This window comes from Triticum urartu, chromosome 6 (assembly GCF_003073215.2).
Source record: "Triticum urartu cultivar G1812 chromosome 6, Tu2.1, whole genome shotgun sequence".
Taxonomy (NCBI): domain Eukaryota; kingdom Viridiplantae; phylum Streptophyta; class Magnoliopsida; order Poales; family Poaceae; genus Triticum; species Triticum urartu.
In genome coordinates, this window is record NC_053027.1 from 95088266 (window position 1) to 95115761 (window position 27496).

At 44.9% G+C, this 27496-nt stretch overlaps 3 protein-coding genes across 3 annotated transcripts; all 3 read left to right on the forward strand.

Annotated features, from left to right (window-relative positions):
• Positions 1 to 399: 399 nt before the first annotated feature.
• LOC125515690 (probable helicase MAGATAMA 3) lies at positions 400 to 12657 on the forward strand. Its single transcript, XM_048681207.1, has 7 exons — positions 400 to 676; positions 4155 to 4322; positions 9215 to 9763; positions 9847 to 11178; positions 11283 to 11610; positions 11698 to 11953; positions 12056 to 12657. Exons 1-7 carry the CDS (start codon positions 416 to 418, stop codon positions 12261 to 12263), a joined length of 3102 nt encoding a protein of 1033 aa, XP_048537164.1. The 5' UTR covers positions 400 to 415; the 3' UTR covers positions 12264 to 12657.
• Positions 12658 to 13737: 1080 nt separating this feature from the next.
• LOC125515693 lies at positions 13738 to 18318 on the forward strand. Its single transcript, XM_048681210.1, has 11 exons — positions 13738 to 14172; positions 14588 to 14674; positions 14791 to 14910; positions 14998 to 15192; positions 15287 to 15490; positions 15576 to 16063; positions 16620 to 16719; positions 16914 to 16973; positions 17060 to 17152; positions 17233 to 17352; positions 17592 to 18318. The coding sequence occupies exons 1-11, from the start codon at positions 13984 to 13986 to the stop codon at positions 17940 to 17942; spliced, it is 2007 nt and encodes a 668-aa protein (XP_048537167.1). The 5' UTR covers positions 13738 to 13983; the 3' UTR covers positions 17943 to 18318.
• A 3251-nt stretch (positions 18319 to 21569) lies between these two features.
• On the forward strand, positions 21570 to 25765 carry LOC125515263 (DNA (cytosine-5)-methyltransferase DRM2-like). The gene is made up of 3 exons (XM_048680704.1): positions 21570 to 22573; positions 24512 to 25531; positions 25592 to 25765. Exons 1-3 carry the CDS (start codon positions 22046 to 22048, stop codon positions 25763 to 25765), a joined length of 1722 nt encoding a protein of 573 aa, XP_048536661.1. The 5' UTR covers positions 21570 to 22045.
• Positions 25766 to 27496: the final 1731 nt, after the last annotated feature.

Below are 27496 nucleotides of genomic sequence, written 5' to 3' on the forward strand. Positions count from 1 at the left end.
CTCTGAAAAAGCTACTTTCAACAGCATTTTGGAGCACTGAATTTGTTTTTTTGCCACGCCTTACAGGAATGTGATTTCATGATGAATTTTTGCAAGCACTTAGAACTTTTGTCAATGTTTCTTTCAAAAAAAAATGGAATTTTTTGAATTTGTTTCGATTTTTTTTTCGATTTTACTGTTCACCAAGCTCAAATGAGCTCGGGAGCAGAAAGGCACTTTCGTACCCACATGCCATATTTTCCCCATTTTTAACAAAGCTTGTGGCCCGCCCCTTTTGACTAAGCTAACCGAAAGCCGACTCCTTTGGACTCATCACTACCACTTGGCGCAACATCTCCCCGTCCATTTAGGCTGCAGTCCCAGTTCAAGCAAGGCACAACACTGAACCATACAGACAGACCAAGGTCCAGCGAAGATGGGCAACTTCCTCGCGCGCTTCAGCGAAGATGAGACCCCCGGCACGCTCCCAAAAGATGAGACACCAGCAGCCGGCCACGGCCAGCCGCCGGGCCGGCCGGGCACCAGCCTGGTCGGTCAGCTCCACGTCTTTGACGGACCGCCGCCCCGCGTCGATGGCGGTCGGCCTACCCTGGCCAACGCCGGCAGCGCTGCCGGTGCCGCCTTTGCGCCCGGTCGCATCACCGCCTCAGGCTCCGGCTTTGCCTCCCCCTCCACGGTACATTACGCCGGCCATAACGTTTGGCATGTGTTTGTTGTTCTGTTAAACGGGCAAAGTATTGCATTTCTATTATTTCTTCCGGTTTTGAAATGTATACTTGACGTGGTAGATGAGATTGTTGTCAAACTTTTCAAACACTTTAGAAGTATTCTGTGAAGCATCCCTGTAAAAAAAATAGAACACTAAACATAAGTGCAGCCCCTTCTTTACAATCCTACAAATCGAAGGAGTTCTTACAGAAAACGAGCATCACCCCCGGCCTTTGCATCATTACAATGCACACAACCATTACAAATCAAAGGAGTTCGTTTTATATGTTTGCCAGCTATTTGTTATTATCCCAATAAAAAAGCTATTTGTTATTATCATTCATGTGTTTTTGGATTTCTTTTTTGTTATTCCTATGTTTTTCAGAATATTTATCTATTACATTATCAAAATAAGATGCAAACAAACCACCATGTTCGGCCATATAGGTTAATATATTTATAACTTTGATAATATAATTTAATGGTTGGAATTTAAAATATAATGCATCTAAAATATGTTCCTTCGACACACAAGGAAACCTCTCAGAAATCAAACTACAACCATACACAACCTAGTGGCTAGGTGCAAGTCGTATACCATCGGTCATGGCCACGGCAACACAGATTTAACACATACTACCATGAAGACTCATTCATTGAAGGATCCAATGAACTTTGTGATCATCACCCTTGCATCATGATTTGTTGTCTTTTTTTAGAATACGCACGAGTGTGCGTAGTATGCATTAAAGAGAGAAGGATGAAAGCACCCAAGGTCCGCGTACAACAATTATGTTACAAACATGCCGATGACATCTCCACCATCCCGCAACACAAGTGGACTACCCACTATTGACCCACCTAAAGATCGCTCCACACACCGTATTGTACTCATCCCAAAGGAGACTACCCCGCTGTCATGAACATCCCAACAGTTCTACCTTGGTTAAGACATTCCTTACCGATGGTGTCGCCCCATCAAAGATGATCGCATTGCGATGTTTTCACAGCTCCCACATGACAAGTTTCAAAAAGGATTTGGCGTCTCTGGCCTCACCATGAATGATCATGTTGCAATGCCACGCCAAGCACACACAATCCATACCATAACATGTGCCAATCTGTCACTACAAATGCACCTTCAACTTCCGAATGACCATTACACGAGAAGTTGCAAGACTTACACACTAGCCAAAAGCCACTCCGCAATTACCATTGGTGCTTCCCAATGGTCATGGTGTGGGTCTAGATTATAACAACATACACGAATTAGACTGTCTATAGAAATCTGAGATATTCTACAATAGTGTTTGTCTTTATTGTGGCAGATAAAGAATAAAAATATTTTTGTTTATCCAAATTAAAATCCACAAAAAGTTTCAATATAATAAGACAACCAGATGATATTTGGAGTTAATATACTATATATTAAAAGTGCATGATGGCATAAAAGCTATTGTATAACTACATACATAAAACTTTGTATGTACTATTACCTTGTCAGGTACAAAATAAACATATGGACATTGTTATGGTGTGTTTGAAAATGACAAAACAATCATTAGTTCACCGATTAATGATCTTTCCCCCATGTTATTTTCTCTCTAGCATAGAGCATAACTTTTATTTTCTATTGCATACTATGAATATTCATGAAAACATAAATTTGTTGTGCAAAGTTGTTTTGACATGTTAAATCTGAGTCCCTCACATTTGTGAGAGACCTAATGTTGGCTTCAATTAAAATCAACAGTTGGATTTATTAATATGTAATATTCAACATAAATTGAAATGCAAGCATATCTTTAAATAGTGATTGGATTTCAGTTAGATAAATATGTTGATGAGGTGAATCATGAAACGACGACAATTAGTTAGAAATCATAATTTTGAGAGGATCTACCATACAATTTGATGAATATTGTAAGATGTAGTAAAGCAAGGCTTGTGGTGACAGACACCTAGAGGCAGTATTTTTATAGTTTGAGCACTTCAATTAGGATGCAATAGAAAACAATTCATTTAGAGTCTCATTTAGGTCTTACGAGGGGTTAGTAACATGCCTGCCCATGTCAAGTTCACATGGCTCCAAGAACAAAATCTTAAGAGACGCTAGCGTAATTCAATTCAGTAGGATGTAGCAATCTGTTTGGTTTAGTAAAGAAGGGAATCACCGGTTATGGGTAAAGAGAAGACCAATGAAGTTTACTTTGTCTCCCTATCTGAAATTTTCATTTTCTAAAATATATCTTGTTCGGATAAGAAATCTCACTTCATACGAATTAGCTATATTAAACATATCATATTACAACAATTTAAGAAGCATATAGTTTTGTTTTGTATGTTACATTCTTGATAATGAAAAATGAATTAAAACTTTATTTTCATACAAAATCCATGTGATATCCACAAATAACTAATTAGAAACAATTCTATTTTAAAATATAGTATTGGGTGAATAAATAATGCCTTTATATCTGAAATGAGAATAACATGTATAAAGAAATTAGTCATTCCATATTTTTGTAGGAACCCCTTGTGAAGTACTTAATAACTAAATTGCCATAAACTATATAGAGAAAATTCTTCAAATTTGTTATGTTTAAAAAAAAGTATTTTCATATATAAAATCATAATAAGGAAAAAAATACACGAACTCCATATACTATCCATAAAATAGCTGAAATTTTGAAATGCATGCTATCTTTTATGAAAGTTATACGATAACTTAATGGTTAAAGTTAAGCCCTAGAGACATGTCAAAATTTTAAAAATATATAGTATATATATACACTAATGTATAGTACATCTGGTAATGCATATGCGTGGGTCACTTAGCTAGTTCTATAAATTCAATATGACTCACAAAGCAAAAACAATACTTGCATGACAACAATTTTGAAGGAAAGTTATGGGGTACTCTCACTTATTTAGCCTATTGCCCATCATGGTTGTTAGTAGCTTACAATTGATACCAAGAGATAATTGGAACCTCCGTCAAACCATAGGATAGAAAACATATGAAACGATATGACATGTACCTCAAATAATCCTATATGAATATAACATATTAATACAGAAGATGTGTTGTTTGGTTTATAGATAGTAAAAAATGCTTTTTGTTTGTTTTGTTTTTGAGTTAGTTTTGAATGAACTAGTCACTAGCTCATATTCACCCATACTTACATGCGTGCATCTCCTTCTTGAATATCAAAGTCAAGGATGATGCCTTGATCATCCATCTGATGGAACAAAAATATATTGAATGTTAACCTTCAAAAAAAATCTTGTCCCCCCCCCCCCAAAAAAACAACAACATTGTATAAAATTTAAATGGTTGTAAACCAAAAAAACTGAGTTGTGTGGGAGGGCCTCACTATGTAATCCTATCCTATATTTAGTTTTTTTACCAAGAATATAGGCTCATCATGTTTTCCTTTCTCCAGGCAGCTCTTACAGTCGACGAGAAGAAAATGCAGGATGTGGCAGATTTCTGGTCTAGGATGAAGAAAGGCAAGCATAAACTGGACAGTTGGGATCTTACCTATCTAGAATGCAAAATCTTCTCTTGGTCTTTGGAGGATGTCCTCAACAAGGACCTTCTCAAGGAAAAGGTTGGGAATTCTCAACCATTACCTCAGACAAGATATTTTATTCTACTTACAAATTCTTTTTGACACTTTCAAAATAGATTGCATTCTAGAGTTGCCCTAAGTCAAACTTTATCATCTTTGACCAAATTCATAGGAAAAAATAACAATAACTATGAAACCAGTAGGTATGCTTTAAAATGTATTTCATGGTGGATATAATGATACTAAATTGTTGCCTTGGATGTTGGTAATTTTCCAATAAGTTTGGTCAAAATTTTAAAAGATTGAGTTAGGACAACTCTAGAATACAACCCTGTTTGGAATGGAGGGGGTATATGATTTTTTTTATGGAGGGAGGGGGTACATGATTTACAATAAGGCAAACACGTATTGACAGCCTTGTCAGGTTTATGATGGAGGTTTTTTTTTGTGGGGATTATGATGGAGTTGCTATGTATAGTAAAACAATATATATTTTCTCGCATAATAAAAATGTGGTTATAAAATTTGTTTTTCATGGAATAAAAGCAACTACAATCCATGATTTCTTTGGGTTATGGCAATTAGCACCAAGATCGTATTCTACATATAGTAGTGAAAATGAAAACCAGGCCTGCCATATATATGTCTGAAAAATTGTTTAAAATGTTTTTTTGCGAAAAAGGACCCAATCTACTATGAAAGTCCATTGGGAGTATAAAGCACCTCCAACATAATAAAAAATACATTGAGTTTTTGGGACCATGATGTCTACTACACAACTTATTCTTGTAGACTTGTGTTGGGCCTCCAAGCACGGAGTTTTGTAGGATAGTAGAAATTTTCCCTCAATTGGATGACCTAAGGTTTACCAATCTGCGGAAGGCGTAGGATGAAGATGGTCTCTCTCAAACAACCCTGCAATCAAATACAAGAAATATCTTGTGTCTCCAACACACCAAATATAATGGTAAATTTTATAGGTGCACTAGTTCGGCGAAGAGATGGTGATACAAATTGTATAGGGTTCATATTTTCACTAGTGCAATCTATCAACAGTGCTAACATAATTGAATCATATAACAATGCCTCAACGTGCGACAAAGAATCACTCCAAAGATCTTATCTAGCGGAGGACAAAAAATGAAATTGTTTGTAGGATACGGAACCAACTCAAAGTTATCTTTTCCGATCAATCTATTGAGTCATCCCTATAAGTGTCACGAACAACCCTATAGTTCGTACTAAAATAACACCATATGATACACATCAACCAATTCTAATGTCACCTATATACTCCAATATCACTACAAGTATCCATGAGTCAATTGTACGATACGCATCAAACAACTTCAGATTCATAATATTCAATCCAACACAAACAACTTCAAAGAGTGCCCCAAGATTTCTACGGGAGAAATTAGGACGAAAACATGCATCAACCCCTATGCATAGATTACCCCAATGTCACCTCGGGAATCCACGAGTTGAGTGCCAAAACATACATCAAGTGAATCAATATAATACCCCATTGTCACCAGGGTATTCATATGCAAGACATACATCAAGTGTTCTCAAATCCATAAAAGTATTCAATATGATAATGGTGAAACCTCAAAGGTGAAAACTCAATTCATCACAACAAGATAGAGAGGGGAAAAACACCATATGATCGAATTATATTAACAAAGCCCATGGTTACATCAAGATCGTTCCAGATCAAGAACATATGAGAGAGATCAAACACATAGCTACTGGTACATACCCTCAGCCCCGAGGGTGAACTACTCCCTCATCATCATGGTGGCCGCCGGGATGATGAAGATGGCCTCCGGTGATGATTTTCCCCTCCGGTAGGGTGCCGAAATAGGGTCCCAATTGAGTTTTCGTCGATACACAGGCTTGCGACGGCGGAATTTCTCATCTAGGGTTCTTTCTAGGGGTTTGGGTATTTATAGGAATTTTTGGCGTCGGTCTCACGTCAAGGGGGTCCACACGGGAGTGACAATCTCGTGGGGCGCGCTCCCCAGGCTTGTCGTGCCCTCGTGTCTCTTCTGGCCCAACTCTAGTGCTCCGTGGGTCTCTTCTGGTCCATAAAAAATAAACGTAAATTTTCAGCCCATTTCGAGAATTTTTATTTCTGCACAAAAAACAACACCATGGTAGTTCTGCTGAAAACAGCGCCAGTCCGAGTTAGTTCTAATCAAATCATACCAAAACCGGGTAAAATTGTTGTAAACATGGCATACATACTTCATAATTTATAGATACGTTAGAGACATATCAGACCACTGAACGACCACTTCTATCGTCAGAAGGAGCCACTCGCGGGCATTGTCGTAAACCCCCCCTACGACTTCACCTTATTGAGGACAGGCAGAAAGTCTTCATGCACGTGCACTTAAGGACCAGTGGCCCTGAAACCTCATTCGTCACTATTGAACCCTTGAATATATCTGAAGCACCTGGCGCCAAATCTCGCTACACGATGAGGAACCCTAACCTCATCATCCCAAGGAGATGGCAGAAATCTATGCTGAAACTTTGTCGACTATTACCATACGGACAAGCTCAAGGGGGGACGGAGGCAGAAAGACATACTCAAAGAAGAAGCGTTGTCATCCCCCCAAGAGCCGCACTTGTGAGGACTGAAAAATCCTAACATAAACCTCTAACCGGAACGCACGCACCAGGATTCCCCTCCTTGCCACCAACCACCAGGGCCGCCTATAGAGGGGAGGCAAATCTACAATCTTCGCTCTATCTGCCAAGTAATAGGGAAGAAAACACTATGTACAACTATAACTATGTTTTACTTGATATGAACAATTTGCCTGATTTTTAAAAGACATCTTATCTGCTAAGTAATTGTTTGGAAACCGTTTTGGACAACAATGAACAATATTTCACTCTTATATGGAAGTTTGATTTTCAACCTAGACGCCGCTCAAACTCACAAAAAACACAAGCTTAAGGTTTAACTCTTTTTTAGGGATCATGTTCTGACCTTTATAAAGTCATGATAAATAAAAATCATAGCATTGACATATTTGGATGGCTATAAGCCACGATAATGTGTTGTGGTGGCAAGGCACTAGGGAGCCCGTTCTTTCAAACAGTAATTACAGTACATACATAAAAAATCTTAAAATAAGTGTACGTGTGCAGATACATGTCTACTATGTGTGTATAAAATTTCTTCAGCATTTATTTACATTTACACACACACAAAAATAGACACACAGTTCAAAATGGACTTATATTTTGGCCGAATTTTTGTCTTTTTTGTTTAGCCTACAAATAATTTTATTATTTACTAAAACTTTACAAATGCCCAGAGATATATCTTGACAGTCTTTTAAAAAAATACATTTTTTTTTACAAAATATCGGGCTGCAAGAAGCCCATGAGCTGAACCTTCGCATGTGACAAAGGCATCACTGATAAGATGTGACAAGCGTATCCATTAGTTTCTCCATCCCCTACCACAGCAGTGAACAGAACCATGGAAAGAGGATCCTTTTGACACAACCTTTTTTTGTCTCAAAATATGGATCAATATCATCATTAAATTTATTTCCAAGCCACATTGGTAACAAAGCTTTATCTAATGGGTAGGTTGTGCCAGCCGCCACGCTCCACGTTCGTAAAGTGATGATTTTTCGCTAATCGTGACACGAATGTGATGGTTTTATGCATTTTACTCCTTTCTCGCTCACATGTCGATTTGGTAAGTGGATTGGTTCACAGGCCATGGGGGAGCTTCACTAGGGCATTTTTTTTTCTTGAGGAATCACTAGGGCAAACCTGGGCCGTCGTCCCCAGCAAAAAGGAAACAAAGTTACCCACAACACGGCAGCCCATAACTAATACGGCCCACTAGGGCAAACCTGGACTGAGAGGGGAGCAGCCAAAAAAAAGAGATGGGAGCAGCCAAAAAAAAAGCAGCGACCGACCAGCTCTGTTCTCGCGCGGACTTGGCGTTGGCGAGCGGCGTGGGTGGGCGGGGGCAGATGCGTTCCGGCGTGGGGGGTGGCGGGCCACCGGCCGCGGGCGCCCGTAATCCAGACCGTCGGACGGCCAGAGGCATCAACGCCTCGTCGCGGCCGCGCTCAGGCATCAGGCGACGCCGGCGCCGCGCGCGGTGAGCCAGTGAGCAGCAAGAGCAGTCTACCACTCTACCCTCCCTCTCCCCGTTTCTAATCTTATCCAATTCAGTTCCAGTTTCCCACTGCATCTTAATTTGTTGGGGAAATTTCTAATTAGGGCAGAGATTTTGCGCTGAATAGGTTTGTGGTTTACAGCCTATAGAGTATAGAACCGAACCCAGCGATGCTTATGGGGAACACTATTGATCCATTTTACAGAAGAAATAGAGGTGATTGTGAGAGAAGCTAATGAACCAGCATTGACTGAATGCCCAGCCTCCTCAAAAGCATGCGTAATAAAGCTATTTGTTGCTCCAGTATGGACATCAAAGTCATGAACATGATAATGCAACAAAACCATGCGTGGACTTATTGAATCAGCAAGGCAATTTGGGACTTGTCGTAGCAGTGGGCAACAAGAGGGATACAGAACGAAACCAGCCGAGGATGAAAGTCCCAGCTGCAGGCTTGCCGCTGTTAAAGTGGCTTGCATCACAATCTTGTTCTTTTAGTGTAGTCGTATGATTTGGTATCCGAAAAAAGTTGCAGCTTCGTGCCTCCTGAGGTTTCTTTCAATCTCCGCCGCTGTTCACAGGCGGTTCTTTCTAGCACGCATTGTGACTTGTTTGTTATCTTTAATTTTTAATAACTGTTAGTACAAGAATAAGAAATGTTGCAGCTTCTTTTTCAATCACATTTTAACAGCATAACGACAGGTATATGAAAAATGAGTCAATATTCATGCAATAATAAATTAATAATGGTTGAACCACTCGGTCGTTCCAGGTGAAGAAAATACCCAAGACATTCTCATCGCTGGAGCATTACTTGGATTCGTTTGCTGAGCCATTGGTCGAGGAAGTCCACGCGGACTTCCTCTCTTCGTTCGAGGGTTACCACCAAGCACCATTCCTTCAGGTAACCAGGGTTCAGAAGCTCGACCATGGCGAGAAGTCCTCGGCCTTCTTCTTCTGTTTTCTAGCTGCCAGGAGAACATCGTACACTCCCGTCAAGGACGACATCGTCGCCATCTCCTCCTCGAGGAAGGGCAAGCACCCGTCATCCTACGTCTTGGGTTCGGTCTGCAAGAGCTGGGAAGACGACGAGGATTTCCCAGCTGACTGCTTCATCGTCAGGCTGTCGACGGCTGTTCCGCCCGTGGAGGTCGACGCCGGAACAAACAGACCCGTGGCGCCGTTGTTTGTCTCATTTCTCATGAACACCAAGACGTACAATCGCATTTGGACGTGCCTTCAGCTGGGGAAGACGAGCGGTCGGAAGAGAGTGAGCGATGCCGGTCTCGTGGATGCCATCTGGAGATACAGCGCCTCGAAGGTAGACTCTTCTTATGCAGCGTGCTATATATCATTCTTTGTCACTGGCTTAATTACTTGTAAATTTCACTTTTCCACATGAAGGCAGTGGAAAATGACTCCGGGTCCCAGTCATCTCATCGGTCAGCTGCCGCCGCCGACCTTGGGCTCGACAGGTTCAGGCTTAACGGGTCGCAGCTGAACGCAGTAGAGGACTCCGTTGCAGCAATGGGGAGCCCTTCTCCTTCCCTGAAGCTGATATGGGGGCCTCCAGGGACCGGCAAAACCAAGACCATCAGCACCATACTCTGGGCGATGCTGCTCAGGGGGCACCGGACGCTTACTTGTGCTCCGACCAACACCGCGGTGCTGGAGGTCGCGTCTCGAGTTGTCCAGCTTGTCCGGGAGTTCTCGAATGGCGGCAGCGGCGGCTGCTTCCTCAGTGACATCGTTCTGCTGGGAAACAATGAGAAGATGAAGGTAGATGCCAGCCACAAGCTCTCTGCGGTGTTCCTTGACTGTCGTGTCGAGCGGCTTTCCCAATGCTTCTCGCCAAATGGAGGCTGGGCCCACTGCTTGCGTTCGCTGATGGGTTTTCTTGTGGAGCCTGTGAGCAAATACCAGCTGTACACCGACAAAATTACCAAGGACCGTGAGGAGGAGGAGGAGAAGAAGAGGAACATCTCATCAAATGTACTAGATAAGAAGAACAAAAATGTTGCAAGATGCAATAAAGGGAATGGCCATGAAAAGGATAGATGCAATAATGAAGGAGACGTGCAAGTGTTTATTACCCTGTCATTCAAGGATTTTGTGAGAGCCACTCACAAGGAACTCGCTCACAACTTGTGCCACTGCATCGAGACATTGCAGAATGATTTCCCAAGGGACCCTACGCCGGCGCCGAATTTCTGGTGCATGTCCGATGTGGTAGAAGCAACAAGAGTTCTCGGTGCGCTGCTAGACGCCGGTGCCGGCGACAGACACGAGGCATGGGTGAGCGATGTCGGCGATGCCTGCAACCCGTGCTCTGTGAGCAGCGATCCTCCATGCGAGGAATGCAGATTCAGGAAAGCGAGGTCACTCTGTCTCGAACAACTGGAGTATCTGCGCAACAATCTGAAGCTCCCCGGCTACTACGACAAGCGACCGATTGAAACCTACCTGCTGAAGAGAGCCAAGAGTATCCTGTGCACTGTTTCCACTTCTTTCAGGCTGTATAACGTACTGCCCACGGATAACCACAAACCTGTTGGCGGGCAAGGACAACAGCAACGCAAAGAACCCGAGATCTTCCCACCTCTGGAGCTGTTGGTCGTCGACGAGGCCGCGCAGCTCAAGGAGTGCGAGGCCATGATCCCGCTGCAGCTGCCTTGTATAAGGCATGCTGTTTTCATCGGGGATGAGCGCCAGCTACCTGCTCTCGTCAAGAGCAAAGTATGATCTCTGAAGCCAGTTCACTCACTAGTTAGTACTGTAGTTACTAGTACTAGAGTAGACTTGACTAATAAGACCCTTTGCTTGCGAAATGGTCGTTGCAGATATCCGAGAATGCGGATTTCGGAAGAAGCATCTTCGAGAGGCTGATCTCGCTAGGCTGCCGCAAGCACCTTCTCGACACCCAGTACAGGATGCATCCGGAGATAAGCAGGTTCCCTGTCTGGAGGTTTTATGACGGCAAGGTAGGTGACGGCCCCAACGTCGTCTCCAAGAGCCACTGGCGCCGCCTCTTGAGAGGCAACATGTTTGGGCCCTACTCGTTCATCAACGTGCGTGGGGGGCGCGAGAGCAGTGAGGAGCATAGCCGGAGCCCCAAAAACACCATCGAGATCGCCGTCGTCTCGCTGATAGTGGAGAGACTGTTCCGAGGTCTGTCATATGTACAAGCGGACATACAATGCTGGCCTTTGTTTGTGGCATAACTTTTTCTCTTTATTTCTTTATGCCTCATCACAGAGTCGTCTTCTTCGGGAACAAGGCTATCCGTTGGCATCCTGTCGCCGTACAACGCTCAGGTGAGAGCGTTCCAGGAGAAGCTGGAGAAACCATACGGTTGCCGCGATGGTTTCTCTCTCAAGATAAAGTCGGTGGACGGGTTCCAGGGCGGGGAGGAAGATGTCATCATCATATCCACGGTGAGGAGCAACGAGGATGGCGCCGTCGGGTTCCTCAGGGACGCAAAGCGTACCAATGTGGCTCTCACCAGGGCCAAGTAAGCCAAACATTTAATTACCTTGTGGTCATGTGTTGTTATGTAGTACCATGAGTCTATGACTGCCTTGGATGAACTGTGTGGTTTTGTTTTGGTCCGCAGGCATTGCTTGTGGGTGATTGGCAACGCGACGACTCTGTCGAAGAACAGGTCTGTCTGGCAGGACATTGTGTATGATTCTCAGAGACGACGGCGCTTTTTCCATGCTAGCAGTGACAAAGGTCTGCTAGACGCAATACAGGCGGCAACTACTGAGCTTGATGCCGCCGATAATCTGCACAAGATGGAGTCCTTGCAGTGCGCGGCATGATCCAGAGGTACATACTGTGGAATAAGTTCTCTGAAGCATGTTGTCGGCCTACGGTCGCAGGAGGCTGAAAGCTTCTGGCTTCCAAAGTTGGGTGGCAAAAAGGAGTAGAAGTAGAAACTAAGCTTGTGGTACTAACTTCTTCTGATTACAAAGACCCAGGAAGGATCGTTGTTCGATCGTGAGATAATTTGAAGTTTGGAAAGCGGACATCATATATCTTCGATGCGGGCGGCTCAAAGTTGAAACCGTGCCTGAGGAAGAACGGTTTAACCGTTGTAAACGATCACTTCTATTCGTTGTGAATGAACGGCCATGCCTGCCTGCAAACTTGTATATATAGCTCTCGTGGAAAAGATACCGTGATTGTTTGCTTTGGCCTTTGGGCAAAGCATCAGCATCGGGCTAAAGCCGGGGATGCCTTTGGGTGAAAGGTGTCAAGGTTGGCCACGCGTGGGTCTTCAAAAGCTTTGTGTTTAGTCTATGTTTGGTGCAGGTTTGGTCGTCGTGGGTTTTGGAAGAGCGTCAAGATGCATGCAAAAGATGGGACCATAGTTGGCAGACTTTGAACGAGCTTTGCCAAGGATGGATCTCTGTCGCTCTCGTGTGGTTCATTTTCTTGGATCTGATGTGCTTTAGTTCATTTTTATTTATCAGTAAAGCCAGATCGTCTTCTGATGAACACTTTGTTGGTCTTGCTCTAATCCACTTTGGTGCCATTCCTTCGGTGTAAAAAGCCTATGCAGCAAGATTTTTTTTTTGTTGCTAATATTGTAGCAAGAATTTTCGAGCCAATCACTGGTTCATGACACTAATGACATGAACAGCATAATGGATTCCTCGAACACATATAAGGTAATCTAAAACCATAAATAAACAACATGAGAGCGGTAAAAATGTAGGAAACGTGCTCCCTCTGTCCCATAATATAAGAGCGTTTTTGACAATGCAGAATGCAGTGTAACGGAGGGAGTAGTTTTTTGGATTGTTTTGAAGACGCGAGTTGTACCATCATTGCTACGGGCCAAGTAATAGTAGGAGGCAAAGGCAACTGTTATTGTCAAATGGTTCCAAACAGCGCAGCAAGCAAACACAGAAGAGACAGCGCAAGAGGCCACCCGTTGCAATCAGACCGCCCAAACACAACAGCAGCACAAGCACAGCAAGCAAGTCCAAAATTCAAAATAACGTGGCAGCACGGTGAAACACCTCATTTTTACAGATCAATTGACCATGCAATTTGTGTTCAGCATCAGTCACGGTGAGTCGGTGACCACGGGCCAGCATGATGACCAAGAAGTTGACCGGCGGCAACCAAGAACCAACCAACGGCACAGCAGGGCACGCGCCCGCCCGCACCGCAGGCCATCATGGTCAGAATCGTCACACCGTCGTCACCTTTCAGCGTACTACTAGTGCCCTCCCACTCGCCCCCCACTCCGCCAAAAGTCCACCCTTTCCCTCCCTCCCTCCCTCGGTCCCTCCCACGCCCGCCGCCCCGCCCCGCGCCCACGCGCGCACGCCCAAACGCCCGCCCGCCCGCCATAAAGCAGGCCTCCCGGGCCTCGCCGCGCGCCCAACGCACCCAACGCCTCCCCCCGTCCCCCACGCCCACGCCGACGCAATGCACCCCGTCGAGCAGGCGCGCCGCGGTGCGACCGCCGTTGCCGCGTAGGGTCTGGTCAGGTGGCGGCAGGACTGGCCGACCGGAGGCCCGCCCCCCATGCCGTGCGCGCGGGCCGAGGACGCGCTCCCCTCCGCCGCCGCCGACATGGTCTCCGCCGCCCTGATCCAGAAGGCGGCCGGCGGCGGCGCCCGGAGGCCCGCCGAGCCAGGCCGCGCGCTGCAGCGCACGCCGCACGTGTCCGCGGGGGACGTCGACGCGCCGGCGCCGGCGGCCAGCTGCTCCGGGGTGAGTTCCTGCTCCGTACTGTCAAGTCACGACCCACAGAAATCATGCTCCTATTATTTCTAAATTTAAATGTCCGGATTATTGAGCCATAGCGTGGTTGGGAAAAGCCTAGATTCTTGGTGGAGAAAGGCGAGATTTTAGCACCTAACGCCGCGAACCAGATCAAATCGCTGTCCCTTTGCGGGTGCCGTCGCGCCGAGGGCGCCGTACAGGGGGACAACGTCCTTGTCCCGGATGGAGTCCCTCCCCTCGTCTGTCCCCACTCCCAACTAAATCACCACCGCAGGCTGTGCGGTCAACCGGCAATCTTGTTGCTTAGTGCTCACTTGACCTCTGTCTCCAAGATTGGATGGATCAATAAAGTAGTTTAATAGCATTATCTTGACTGAATTGCTTTGGTCTGTTCTTGTTGTAGGATGATGGCAAGGGCAACCGCGGCGGGAGGAGAGAGGAGAGCCGCAGGGGCAGGACGCGGAGCTACCGCTCGGAGCTCGAGCAGGAAGTGTGTGATTACTCTTCTTGTCGCTGGTTATATGTCGTTTTTCGACGGTTCGATGTAATGTTATGTCGGTGCCTGGATTCGGTGTTTGTTCTTATCCGGTAAGTCGAACCGTGCAGGTCAAGAAACTGCAGAGGCAGCTCGAGAAAGAGATCGAGTTGCACGTGGCGCTGGCAGAGGCCGTCACGCAGAATGCGCCGCCGCCTGCATTGAATTCTTCTGCCAAGATCCCACCTGAGGTGCAGGAGCTATTTATACTACACTGTCATTTACTAGAAAGTCAATGTGCATTCACTAATCTTGTTTTAACCTTCCATCATGTGTAGACACAGGAGCTACTAGTTAACATTGCCTCCCTGGAGGGTGCCGTTTCGAACCTCGAAAAGGAGTTAAATGATCTGTATTACCAGCTTTGTCATGAAAGGAATGAACGGCTACTTGCCCAAAATAACCCAGGAGGCTTGCCATCTGCGTCCTCAGATGACCGCTCGCTGTCAACTTGCACGTGTACATGGGAAGAAGTAAGTATTATTATCTGACAAAATATCTCCTTGGGGTGCATTATTCCTGATACAGGAGTGTTGTTGACGGTTTCTTGATTATATTTCTCATCAGCACATATCATCATTGAGGGATTTGAAGTTTGGAGGATCCGAGTCAATGAGATCAATGCAACAAGATTTACTCACAGAACTTGATTATGACCAGGATCTTGGAGAAGAATCCGAAGATAGACAAATGGTTTCCCTAAATAGGCTGCTCGAGAAACACCGAGATGTCTCTTTAAATGGACTGTTGGAAAAGCACCGGGACGAAGAGGTCCTTTTCATGTTTATGCATAACAGCCTATTCGTGTATTTGTCATAGATATTAGTATATTGAAGCTTAATTTATGTTTCTGCAGATGCAAGGGTCATGCTCGGTGGAAAATCAAGGCAAAGAAGATGAAAAGATCGATGATTTATCATTTGAACAGTCCATTCAAAAATTAACTAGCATGAAAGCAGGAAATCTTTGGAACTATCCAAATCAGCTATCAGAGGAGATGGTGCGCTGCATGAGAAACATTTTCCTGCGTTTATCTGAATCCTCCAAGATATCTGGGAAGGCATCTTCTGATTGTTCATCTTCCTCAGCGGAGCGTCTATCTGGTTCTACACTGGCATCCTTCTCAGATTCATCCATATTACCCTCAATGCTACGGAGCTCTTCGGTTGACTCCTATCACAATGATGAGATGATGAATAAAGCCAGAAACTTTGACCCGTATAAAGTTAATGGAAAGGGAACCCGAAGAGACATCGGAAACTACTGTTCAGCAGCTGAAGTATCTTGGATGTCGGTTGGAAAGGAGCAACTTGAATATGCATCTGAAGCTCTAAAAAAGTTCAGGTTTGCTGCTGCAACCTCGGCCAAAGCTAACAATAATCCTACTGTAGATATTTTGCGTACTTACATATCACTACTTATTTATGAAACAATGGATTTTAGTTCATATATGTGGAACTGTTAGCATCGGATCAACATTTCTAATTGCGTTGCCCTAATTGAATCTACAAATAACTGAACTGAGGGAAGGATAGGATACTCCATGTAATCTTTAGTTGCTGGAAACAATCAAACTAAGTAATTTTTTCTTTGAATTGGGCTGCTTGCCATCATTTTTAGCACCACAAGATATCCTTGTCAGCATGTGATTTGCTTATATCTGAATGTGTTAGCTAACAAACTTTTGCATCCGCATTTCTTTGATTGATCCTCCATCTATAACACAGTACATACATCTTAAAAAAAGAATCGCGATGCATGAAAACATCTTTTTCGTGTCAAATTTTCCCAATTGGTGTTATTTCTGCCTATAAGCCCATTATTCTGGAGCAACTTTTAGTTCTTACTATTTATTATGAATGTATTTAGTAATTCGTGTATCATTCTCATTGGTTTGCAGATTTCTCGTGGAGCAGCTATCAAAAGTTAACCCTGATTGTTTGAACTCTGACGAGCGGCTAGCCTTTTGGATTAACTTGTATAATGCGCTAATAATGCATGTAAGTACAAGTTGTTACTTACGAGGCTGTTTTTACGGGCATGGATTGTATTTCAAAAGAAAAATAAGTCCACTCAGTTCTGCTGTATTTCCATTCCACATCTTTCTTCATAAATAGCCTTAATTTTCTTTTAACTTTCTATCACTTGCTTATTGAACCTCGTGCACTAACAATTCTGTATTGGCATCTACCAGTCATACCTCGCATATGGAGTTCCCCGGAATGACATCAAGCTTTTCTCTCTGATGCAAAAGGTTTGTCGAGTCTCTGTTCCCAGTCGAACAAATACATGTCATCTTTCTTCAGTGAGGCAGTCGGTTAAAGTGAGTTGGTGATGCAGGCCTGTTACACAGTTGGTGGGCAGTCGTTCAGTGCAGCTGAAATAGAGTTTGTGATACTAAAGATGAAGACTCCGGTGCACCGGCCCCAACTTGTATAACTCTTTTCTTAATCCATTTTGTTTTGCCCCTAGTTTTATTATAACCTCTTATTGTTTTCCCTGCCTGTCTGTAGTCTTTGATGTTGGCTCTTCAGAAGTTCAAAATTTCTGAGGGGCACAAGAAGTATTCGATCGATAAAGCTGAGCCCCTTCTGCTGTTTGGTCTCAGTTGTGGAATGTTCTCTTCACCAGCTGTAAGTACATGAAGAGACTGTCATAATTTCCTGGAAATACACGTCTATACACGTATATTGTTACGCAATGCTTGTTTATTCAAACCTTGCTCACACGCCTTTTTAACGTACTATCTAGGATATTTGAACATGTACACTGTCACAACCAATTATAAGAATCATAAAGTATAATCTATCTTTCCCTCTGTGTGTGTATTATAATATTCATGTTATTGAGGTGATGATCTGCTGTCATACAGGTAAGAATCTTCACGGCAGCAAACGTCAGGAACGAGCTTCTGGAGTCATTGAGAGACTACATCCAAGCTTCCGTCGGCATAAGTGACCGAGGGAAACTACTGATCCCAAAGCTACTGCAGAGCTATGCCAAGGGGGCCGTTGAAGACTCCCTGTTCACGGACTGGATCTGCCATCACCTCTCACCTGAACAAGTAGCAGCCATCCGAGAGTATTCCTCTCAGAGGAGGCAGCGGCTTCTCGGGGCACGCAGTTTCACCGTGGTCGCGTTCGACTCGAAATTCCGGTACCTGTTCTTGCCTGACAGCAGTGGCTCCCAGAAGCCACAACACAGAACAGGCTCCCTAGGCTGATCCTGCCAGCTGGTATGTTTGGGCCACAGAATTCATTCTTTGCAGACCGGAAAATGTGATGGCTAGTTGTATATGGTGTACATTTTTTGGGAGGAAATTATACAACACAGCAGAGCTCAGAAACCACTTCGGTGAAGATATTTCATTTGCGAAGTTGGATTATCTCTACCAAGATCGCGGCGAAAGGAAGATGTTTTGGATCTCATGGTGTTTGGCGCTGCGTTTCATACCGGGGATACCGTTTTGGTCTTTCTTTTCTCAAATATATACTTTTTCTCTTTTGTAAAGTTGTTTTTGTCTGGGTTGATTGGTTTGTAAGTTGTGTACTAATAAACTGGGTGGTGCCATATATTGTGAGAGGGTTATCTTTTTTGCACTGAAATGTGGCCATAGCTGGAATGAGATTATTGTGGATGCGCCGATATTTAGATTCATGCAGAGCGTAAACAACATTACATAAATCATGTTTAGAGATTTACAATGTCAACAACTTGTGAACTGTATGTTGATTTGAAACTTAAATATAGTGGATGTACTTTTTAGAACAAATATATACATGTGGTTTACATATATCCAATACAAATATTTAAGTAAGAATGTGTAAAATTGTTTGAACAATTATCTGAATCTCTCGCTGTCATTCCAGCCTGATGCTGGTGGTAACTCCTATATCCATGGACGCAAAGCTAAAGAACAACCTGAACCATTACATGTGCTGTCAAGGTTAATTTGTATAAATGGATTTCCTCTTGCAAGATGAGCAACGACAAATGGCTCCATACTATAATTATGTAGACTCAGAAGTGCAAGTTCTTTTTTAATGGTGAAAGTGCAAGGTGACTTCTTCATTAGCCTTGCATTCCAGCAGCTCCCTCTCTTCTTATTCTTCCTGAGCAGCTCCCTCCCTTCTTAGTCCGCCTCCAGACGGCTTAATAGCGCCGTGAATGCCCTGAGTTTCACATCTTCATCTGGATCATCGATGGCTCTAAAGAACATAAATACACCAGCAAAGGAATCATCAGTCCACAAGCAACCAGCGACGGCATGTTACTACTGTCACAAGAATATGATTCCATTACACTCTACAGAAATCTCAGCTTCCAGCTGCAAAAGATATATAAATAAGAGTACAATGCATTCTATGTGTACAGAAATATAAACAGTTCTCACTTCCCTGTGTACATAAATATAAAGAGCAAAGCCCACCACAATACAAGTTTGATTTACAAATAGCTAGCAAACAGAGACCAAAAGACAGAACAAGCAGTAATGGATCCTAGAATGAGAGAAGTGCATATTTCAACCCTAAACTTTTGCCCTAGTCTAATTTACAACCCCGAACTCCAATACCGTCTAAATTACAACTCCCAACTCTCAAAACCGGCTAGGATTCAACCCTCCCCATCATCTATTTCTATTCTTCTCACATCATATTCCAACATAGGCATATTTCACTTCTATCCAATACAAATACAATATGCCTACATATCTCAAAAGAAAATCCAAAGCCAACTAGGTTCCCCAAAGTATAAATATAACCCTTGCATGTTTTGTACCCTCCATTTTGGCTTATCTTGGGGTGGTTCTCTATGTGAGGACCTGGAGTTTTTCCATAGCTTCGAAACGAGCCCAAGATCATCAAAATCAGAGTCCGGATGTAAAAGTTATGCATGTTTCAGTTTTGGGGTTCCTGCTGTTTTTTTATTAGCCGGACATCCGGGACTTGGCCGGATGTCCGGGCTTCCGGGTCGCCCCGGTTGTCCGGGATCCTCCCGGAAATCCGGCCGTAGATGTCCAGAACCGTGTTGAAATGCTGGTTGTGTCCTCCGAATGTCCGACAACTTGGGCCAGATGTCCGGGCTTTTGCCAAATGTCCGGCCCCTGTACTCTGGCCTCTGTTTTTCACATGCGTGTGTGTGCATTTCTCAGCCGTCGGATGTCCGGCCCAACACAGCCACTTACTCACAAACGGCTAGTTTTCTATGCTTGCTATATATACCCCTGTACCAATCCGGTAGAGGGTTGAGCAACACATTCATATGAACCCTAGAACACAAAAAGGCTCTGTCTCACTTCTCCTACACCAAATCTTAGATCCCGAAGAGATTCGTGAGAGTTCTTGAGAGATTTTCCAATCAAGTGATAGATCCACTCCCTCTCCCTCTCTTGACCAAAGGAATTCGTGATTTGAGCATGTCTTGAGCATTTCCCCTTTGTTCTTGTTACTCTTGGAGGTTGGAGACTCCTAGGCGGTAGGAGTGCTCCGGTGAAGAATCAACTTGTGATTTGTCCCCCGAAAAGTTTGTGAAGGTTTGGAGGCCACCTCAAGGTCTACCACTAGTGGATGAGAATCGCCTTCGTGGTGATATCTCAAGGAGAATAGGGTGAGCCTGCGTGGCGTTGGTGTGCCTTCGTGGTAACATCCACCTCTCTAACGGTGACTAGCTTCCCTCCAAGGAAGTGAACATCGGGATACATCCTTGTCTTCGTGACTTTGGTTATCCCTAACCCTAACTCCTTACTTGTGGTTTACTTTGGTCACTTGACCGTGCATTCACTATATCTTGTTGTCCTCATTATATTGTGTTGGCCATTCCCTTGAAGAGATTATTTAGGCCTACACTGTATATTCACAATTCATACTTTCTACTATTGTTATATCTTATGCTTAGTGTGAATTGCTAGCTTGTAACATTTATTTCCATATCTTGTGACATAACTTGTGTAAGCTTGTAGTGCTTACTTGAGTTTGCTTGTATCATTCAATTCCATATATTGTGATACAATTTGTGTAAGCTTGTACTGCTTACTTGTGGTTGTGTGTATTATTCATTTCCGTATCTCGTGATATACATTGAGTAAGTTTGTGTGACTTACTTGTGCTTACTCATATCCTCGTTGTTCTCATCTTGTTTATCCTAAGTTGTTGGTGCACTTAGTGAGCCTAGTATATTTAGGATTTGTGCTTGAAAAGTATTTGCTTAGTTTATTCCCGCATTAGGATATAGCCAAATCCGTAAAAGATTTTAAAATGCCTATTCACCCCCCTCTAGGCGACATCGTGGTCCTTTCAGGTGCCCGTGTCTGGCGGTGGCATCGATGGCGCGGTGCGGGGAGGCGGCGGCGCCAACGGTGGCGCCAGGGCTGGCGTCTCTCCTCCAATGCCCATCGCAGGAATACGCCAGTCTGAGGGCCCAATTCTACCCACCAGAGCCTGTCTGTAGGATCGACCTCCATTGTAAGCGTCGGACTGCGACGGACCGCCGCCGCACGAGTCCCGAACACCCCTGGTCCAAGGCAGAACCTGCCAGCATCCTCCACCGGAGAAGTCGCCTGAATCGTCCGGCAATCCACTTTGGCCGCCGCTGTCCGAGCTAGATCCAAGATCCTCGTTGTGCAGATCAGATCAATGGCACCTCCGTTCGAGCGCTCCTGCATGTGGCCGACACACTCAAGAACCAACGTATGTTACATTGCTGCTCGGATTGCATGGGTTCATGCCAAGAGAGAAAGAGAAGAGGAGAGATAGATGAAGATGACACCTAGGCCTAAGTTGTCATAGAGAGAAACGAGCAATCCCGGCCGGGATTATGCTTACAAACAGGTTCAGGATTGGTTTAGGGTGGAAAACGACAGGGATCCTAAAGGATAGGGTACAAACTTAAGGGATTCGGAGATGAGGGTTCATTTGCGACGAGCTCTACAACCTCAAGGTTTAAATCAGACCTCACTCATATATAAAGTTGCAAATTTATATGTAAAGTTCAAAAATCATTGTGGGCACTTTGACCCGCGCTGACCATAGTCACTATTTTTCAAAAAAACCCATGGAAAATCATCTCTTCTAATTTTAGGCCCTTGCTCTGTCTTCCCCGTGCCCCACCGCCGCCCTCTGCCCGCGTCTCTCCAACCTCGCGCCGCCCCGCCGCAACCTCCCACCTCACCGCGACCCCACTCCTTCCACCTCCCCGATCTCGCGCCGCGACTTTGCTCCAGCCGCCGGAGAGCTGCGGAACGGGCCCTAACACAGTTCCTCCAGCCGCTCCCAGTCCCGTGCTCTGCCCCACCTTGCTCCAGCCGCCGGGGCGCCGCAGGACAGGGAGATGAGGCGACCGCTCCGCCGCCTCCCCTCCTTGCTCGTCCGCGGCCTCCGTCGCCATCTTCCTCTCCGCCCGCATCTTCTTCCTCGCCGGCGGCCACAGTGCCCATCTTCCGCCCTTCCCGGAGCTTCTTTCTCGCCGGCGGCTACCTTCCCGTCTCCCCCCTCGGCTGCATCTTCCTCCTCGCCAGCGGCCACCGTCGCCGTCCCCCTCCGCACCCGTATCGCGGCCGTGTTTGCCAAGCATCCCTGCCGCATCCCGTATTCTTTCGTTTCTTGTATTAAATCACAAAACAAGAGATACTCAGGGATACGTGTATTCCCCACGCGTCCTGGCGCATCGCCCTGTCGTGTGCGCGCCGCGCAGGGGCATGGCGACGCTTTCGAGTTTGGTGGGTCACTGCTCTACCTCTGGCTGCGCCCCCGGAGTACTGAAGATGACCGCGACAGCGACGATCTTGATTCCGAGGATTGGGATGGCAACAATGATGCTGGTGGGAGAGGGTCCAACTCTGATCGGTCTGATGATGAGGTAGATGATTCTGTATCCCCAGATTGATAATTTAGTATGATTGTATGTATGATGATATATGTGAAATATTTGCCTTGTTGATCTGTTCAAGTAGTCGTTGGTATGTGTGACAGCCAACATGATATCTGAGACAGAGACGTTCGCTGTCACTCTCAAGAAATAAGTTTTGGATTTTTTTGGTCTGTTATTCAGCCAGTATTGTCCCACTAACTCAAAATCAGCACCAAAAGAGTTGACAAATCTCAGTAATATGGAGTCTGTTTGCTATACAATCAGCTAATTAGTGCAATCATGCAATCGATAGCTTGAGCCACTCTGATGTGCAATCGTGCAATCGAATTAAATTAAGAAAAAATTCCTTATTTAACACTATCTTAAAATCTGCTTCCTTATTTGACATTGGAAATGTTTTTTTCCCTATTTGACACAAGTTCTAAATTTTATTTTTTATATGACATTTTCGTCCATTTGAGCCTAAATGACACCTGAAAAGACTATTTTGTCCCTCATGTGGTATGTGTGTGGGGGGCAATAGCGCTTACGCAGCATCAGTGCGAGGGCAGGAGCACACACGCAGCAACACATACACATGCACCAACACACAACGCACGCGCACACACACACACGCAACAACACGCGCGCGCGTGCACACACACACGCAGCAACACACATGCACGCGCACACACACGCAGCAACACACACTTCACGCAGCACACACACACACACACGCAGCAGCAGCAGCACACACGCAGGCAGCACATAGGCACACAACCGCACACACACACACACACACACGCACGTACACACGCAGTAGCAAACACACGCAGCAGCACACCTGCAACAGCAGCACACACGCAGGCAGCACATAGGCATGCAACAGCGCACACACACACACGCACGCACGTACACACGCAGCAGCAAACACACACGCAACAGCAAACATGCACACACACACATGCAGCAGCACACACATGTGCGCGTGTACCCACACACGCAACAGCACACGCGCGCACGCACACACATACCACATGAAGGGCAAAATCGTCTTTTCAGGTGTCATTTAGGCTCAAAATGGACGGAAGTGTCGTATAGGGAATAAAATTTAGGACTAGTGTCAAATAGGGAAGAAAAAATTTTCCAGTGTCAAATAAGGAACCAGATTTTAAGACAGTGTCAAATAAAGAATTTTCTCTTAAATTAACCTGAAGATAAAGCAAATATGGCTATCACCAGATGCAGTAATGCCTCTCTCTTGAAATTGTTCATTAGACGAGCATGATTTGATTGAGAAGGCACCTTATGTTAATTTTTTTTACTCTTAGGTATGGATGCCCCTCTCTCTGTATTAGTTGACTCTGACCTATGCATCACAGTCAGCAGGAGATTGTCATCTTAGAAATTCATCTGCCCACAAGGTGCCATGTGGTTTTACTCTAAATGTGAATAAAGAACTGTTTTCTCTTTTAATCTACAAACCTTATGCTGCTCAGAATTCTCCCCTTTTTGGCCCCATCTGTCAGTCAACACCCATCTTCTTCACCACAGATATTTTCGGCTGGAAGTTAGCACCCAGCAAACAAAGGAAGGTCCATTAGAGAACCATTTACGCTTGCATGCTACACAATACCGGAAAAAAACAAGGATTGTTACCACAAGAAATCTTTAGACAAATAAATGACCTTTAACTCGTAGCCCTGGGAACACATTTGTGCGACGAAGATGCGCATCTCCTTCTAGTTCGATGCAAGCAGTGGCCGAGGCAGGGGGTGGCCAGCCAGGGCCCGGGCCCTCCCCAACATCCTAATTTCCTTTGTATTATGCATATGAAGAGTGACATTTTTTTACTGTTGCCAGCAACCGGCTCTCCCCAACATCAGATTATACGCATTCCTGCCTCCGCCACTGGATGCAAGGACACTGATTTGTGTAATTTTGCAGGCTACGGACAGCTTCATTGATTCCTTTGGACAGAGAAAGAAAGCGAGACTCGTGGAAGAGAGCAATAAGAAGAGGAAACTATATGGAGGTGAAGCACAAGGAAATCGACCTCCTTTTGATGGTAGCCAGGACGACCCAATGCCCCTTCCAAATCCAATGGTCGGGTTTAATCTGCCTAGTGACAGGCTACGGTCAGTTAAGAGAAGGCTTTCAGAGCAAGCTGTTGGACCCCCCTTCTTTTATTATGAGAATGTGGCCTTAGCCCCAAGAGGAGTATGGAGAACTATTTCAAGAACCTTGTATGACATCGAACCAGAATTTGTGGATTCCAAGTACCTTTGTGCAGCTGCCAGGAAACGAGGTTATATACACAATCTACCAATTGATAACAGGTCACCTCTCCTTCCCCTCCCCCCAAAGAATATATTTAAGGAGTTCCCTGATTATGAGAAGTGGTGGCCTTCCTGGGACCCAAGAAGGCAGCTAAACTGCCTGTTGACGAGCGTGGCAAGTGCAAAGCTGACAGAACGGATCGAGTATGCTCTTGCAAGCTCAGGCAGTCTGCCATCTCTAAGTGTTCAGAAGTATGTCGCCGACGAATGCAGGAAATGGAATCTTGTGTGGATTGGAAAGAACAAGGTTGCGCCTTTGGAGCCTCATGAGATGGAGTATCTACTTGGTTTCCCAAGAGACCACACGAGGGGAGTCTCCAAGATGGAGAGGTACAAAGCTCTTGGCAACTCATTTCAAGTGGATGCAGTTGCTTATCACTTGTCAGTGTTGAGGGACATGTTTCGTGATGGTATAAATGTGTTGTCCTTATTCACCGGTATTGGAGGAGGAGAAGTAGCTCTGCACAAGCTTGGGGTCCACATGAAGACAGTGGTTTCTGTTGAGATTTCTGAAGTGAACAGGAGGATTTTCAGAGGTTGGTGGAATCGGAGTCAAACGGGTGGCAGTCTGATTGAGATTCCAAACGTGGAGACTCTCACTAATGATACCATCAAGTCATTACTAGACGTGGAGACTCTCACTAATGATACCATCAAGTCATTAACTAACTAAAACCTCTCAAAAAAGTCATTAACTAAAAGATTGGGGGGATTTGACTTGATAATTGGAGGCAGCCCATGCAACAATCTTACCGGCAGCAACCGTCACCACCGCGATGGTTTACAGGGCGAGCAATCTGCTCTGTTCTACGAGTACTCAAGAATACTGAATGCTGTCAAGTTCGTTATGGCGAGGATGTAGCCTATCCGTTGTAGTGGCTGTTTGTTCATTTAGTGTTTATCCCTAGAAACTGAATGTTCAAGTTTATACAGAGCTGATGTGGAGGAGGTTTATCTGGGAGTCACATCTAGAATATGATTTATTGTTGCTAACTAATTTAGAACATGTTCTTTTTTATTGAAAGAAAGTCTACAGTAGTCCCCCTTAAACTGTTACCGGAGTCTAATTTCAATTGCCAACTGTTTACTTGACATCGCCAACTGAAAAAAGGTACTACTGAATCAACAATGCGTGTGAGTTTGGGATGATGAATGCCTACATAAAGATGTGATTTGATTGTTTAAGTGATGACAGATTGCCGTATTTTAAGTGATGAGTACTTTATAGTGATGATACACCTGCATTGTTACTCTTGTTATGTAAATCTGCAGTTCTGTACATAAGTTACCTATATGACAACATTTTGAGGTTCTTAGTGTGTTGCCTGTGAGCTCTATCATTACCTTGGCTTCTTTGAAGTATCTTTAAATGGATTTCGTTTCGGTAATGTTCCCTGGCGAACATTCACTAGGAACAGGTGGCATCTCGAATGTTTTAATGGCATTTTTAGTTGTGTGTGGGATGGCAGTTTCTTCAGACCGACATGGCATTTTCTGTAAAGATGGTATCATTAGTGAGAGTCTCCACGTCTGGAATCTCAATCAGACTGCCACCCGTTTGACTCTGATTCCACCAACCTCTGAAAATCCTCCTGTTCACTTCAGAAATCTCAACAGAAACCACTGTCTTCATGTGGACCCCAAGCTTGTGCAGAGCTACTTCTCCTCCTCCAATACCGGTGAATAAGGACAACACATTTATACCATCAAGAAACATGTCCCTCAACACTGACAAGTGATAAGCAACTGCATCCACTTGAAATGAGTTGCCAAGAGCTTTGTACCTCTCCATCTTGGAGACTCCCCTCGTGTGGTCTCTTGGGAAACCAAGTAGATACTCCATATCATGAGGCTCCAAAGGCGCAACCTTGTTCTTTCCAATCCACACAAGTGTAACACCCCGGATGTAATTTATCCAATATGTACTCCAACTCTTGCCGTTTCCGGCGTTAAGTTATTTTATTTTCTCGGGTTCGGGTTTTTGTCTCCGTGTGTTGTTGTCGTTGTCATGCATCTCATATCATGTCATCATGTGCATTACATTTGCATACGTGTTCATCTCATGCATTCGAGCATTTTCCCCGTTGTCCGTTTTGCATTCCGGCGCTTCGTTCTCCTCCGGTGGTCATTTCTACCTTTCTTTCATATGTGGGGATTAAACATTTCTGGATTGGACCGAGACTTGCCAAGCGGCCTTGGTTTACTACCGGTAGACCGCCTGTCAAGTTTCGTACCATTTGGACTTCCTTTGATACTCCAACGGTTAACCGAGGTACCGAAAAGGCCTCGTGTGTGTTGCAGCCCAACACCCCTTCATTTTGGCCCAAAACCCACCAAAACCCTCTCATCATCTAGAGCGTTCAATCACGATCGCGTGGCCGAAAACCGCAACTCATTTGGACACTCCTAGCTCCCTCTACCTCTATATAAAGACACCACCAAAAATCTCCTTCTCCTTCCCCCGAAAACCTAGATCCAAATCATCATCGCCGTCCGCCGGACAACCCCCCCCCCCCCCCCCCCCCCCCCCCCCGACGACGGACGTGTCCGGTCCGCCCCGCCGCCGCCACGTGGCGCGCTGCCATTCGTCCGC

Coding starts and splice junctions, on each gene's coding strand:
- LOC125515263 (XM_048680704.1), top strand. CDS start 22,046: ATGAGGCGACCGCTCCGCCGCCTCCCCTCCTTGCTCGTCCGCGGCCTC. Junction 22,574..24,511: donor CTGATCGGTCTGATGATGAG/GTAGATGATTCT, acceptor GTAATTTTGCAG/GCTACGGACAGCTTCATTGA. Junction 25,532..25,591: donor CCATCAAGTCATTACTAGAC/GTGGAGACTCTC, acceptor CTCTCAAAAAAG/TCATTAACTAAAAGATTGGG.
- LOC125515690 (XM_048681207.1), top strand. CDS start 416: ATGGGCAACTTCCTCGCGCGCTTCAGCGAAGATGAGACCCCCGGCACG. Junction 11,179..11,282: donor CTGCTCTCGTCAAGAGCAAA/GTATGATCTCTG, acceptor TGGTCGTTGCAG/ATATCCGAGAATGCGGATTT. Junction 11,954..12,055: donor GTGGCTCTCACCAGGGCCAA/GTAAGCCAAACA, acceptor TTTGGTCCGCAG/GCATTGCTTGTGGGTGATTG.
- LOC125515693 (XM_048681210.1), top strand. CDS start 13,984: ATGCCGTGCGCGCGGGCCGAGGACGCGCTCCCCTCCGCCGCCGCCGAC. Junction 15,193..15,286: donor GCACGTGTACATGGGAAGAA/GTAAGTATTATT, acceptor ATTTCTCATCAG/CACATATCATCATTGAGGGA. Junction 17,153..17,232: donor CGGTGCACCGGCCCCAACTT/GTATAACTCTTT, acceptor GCCTGTCTGTAG/TCTTTGATGTTGGCTCTTCA.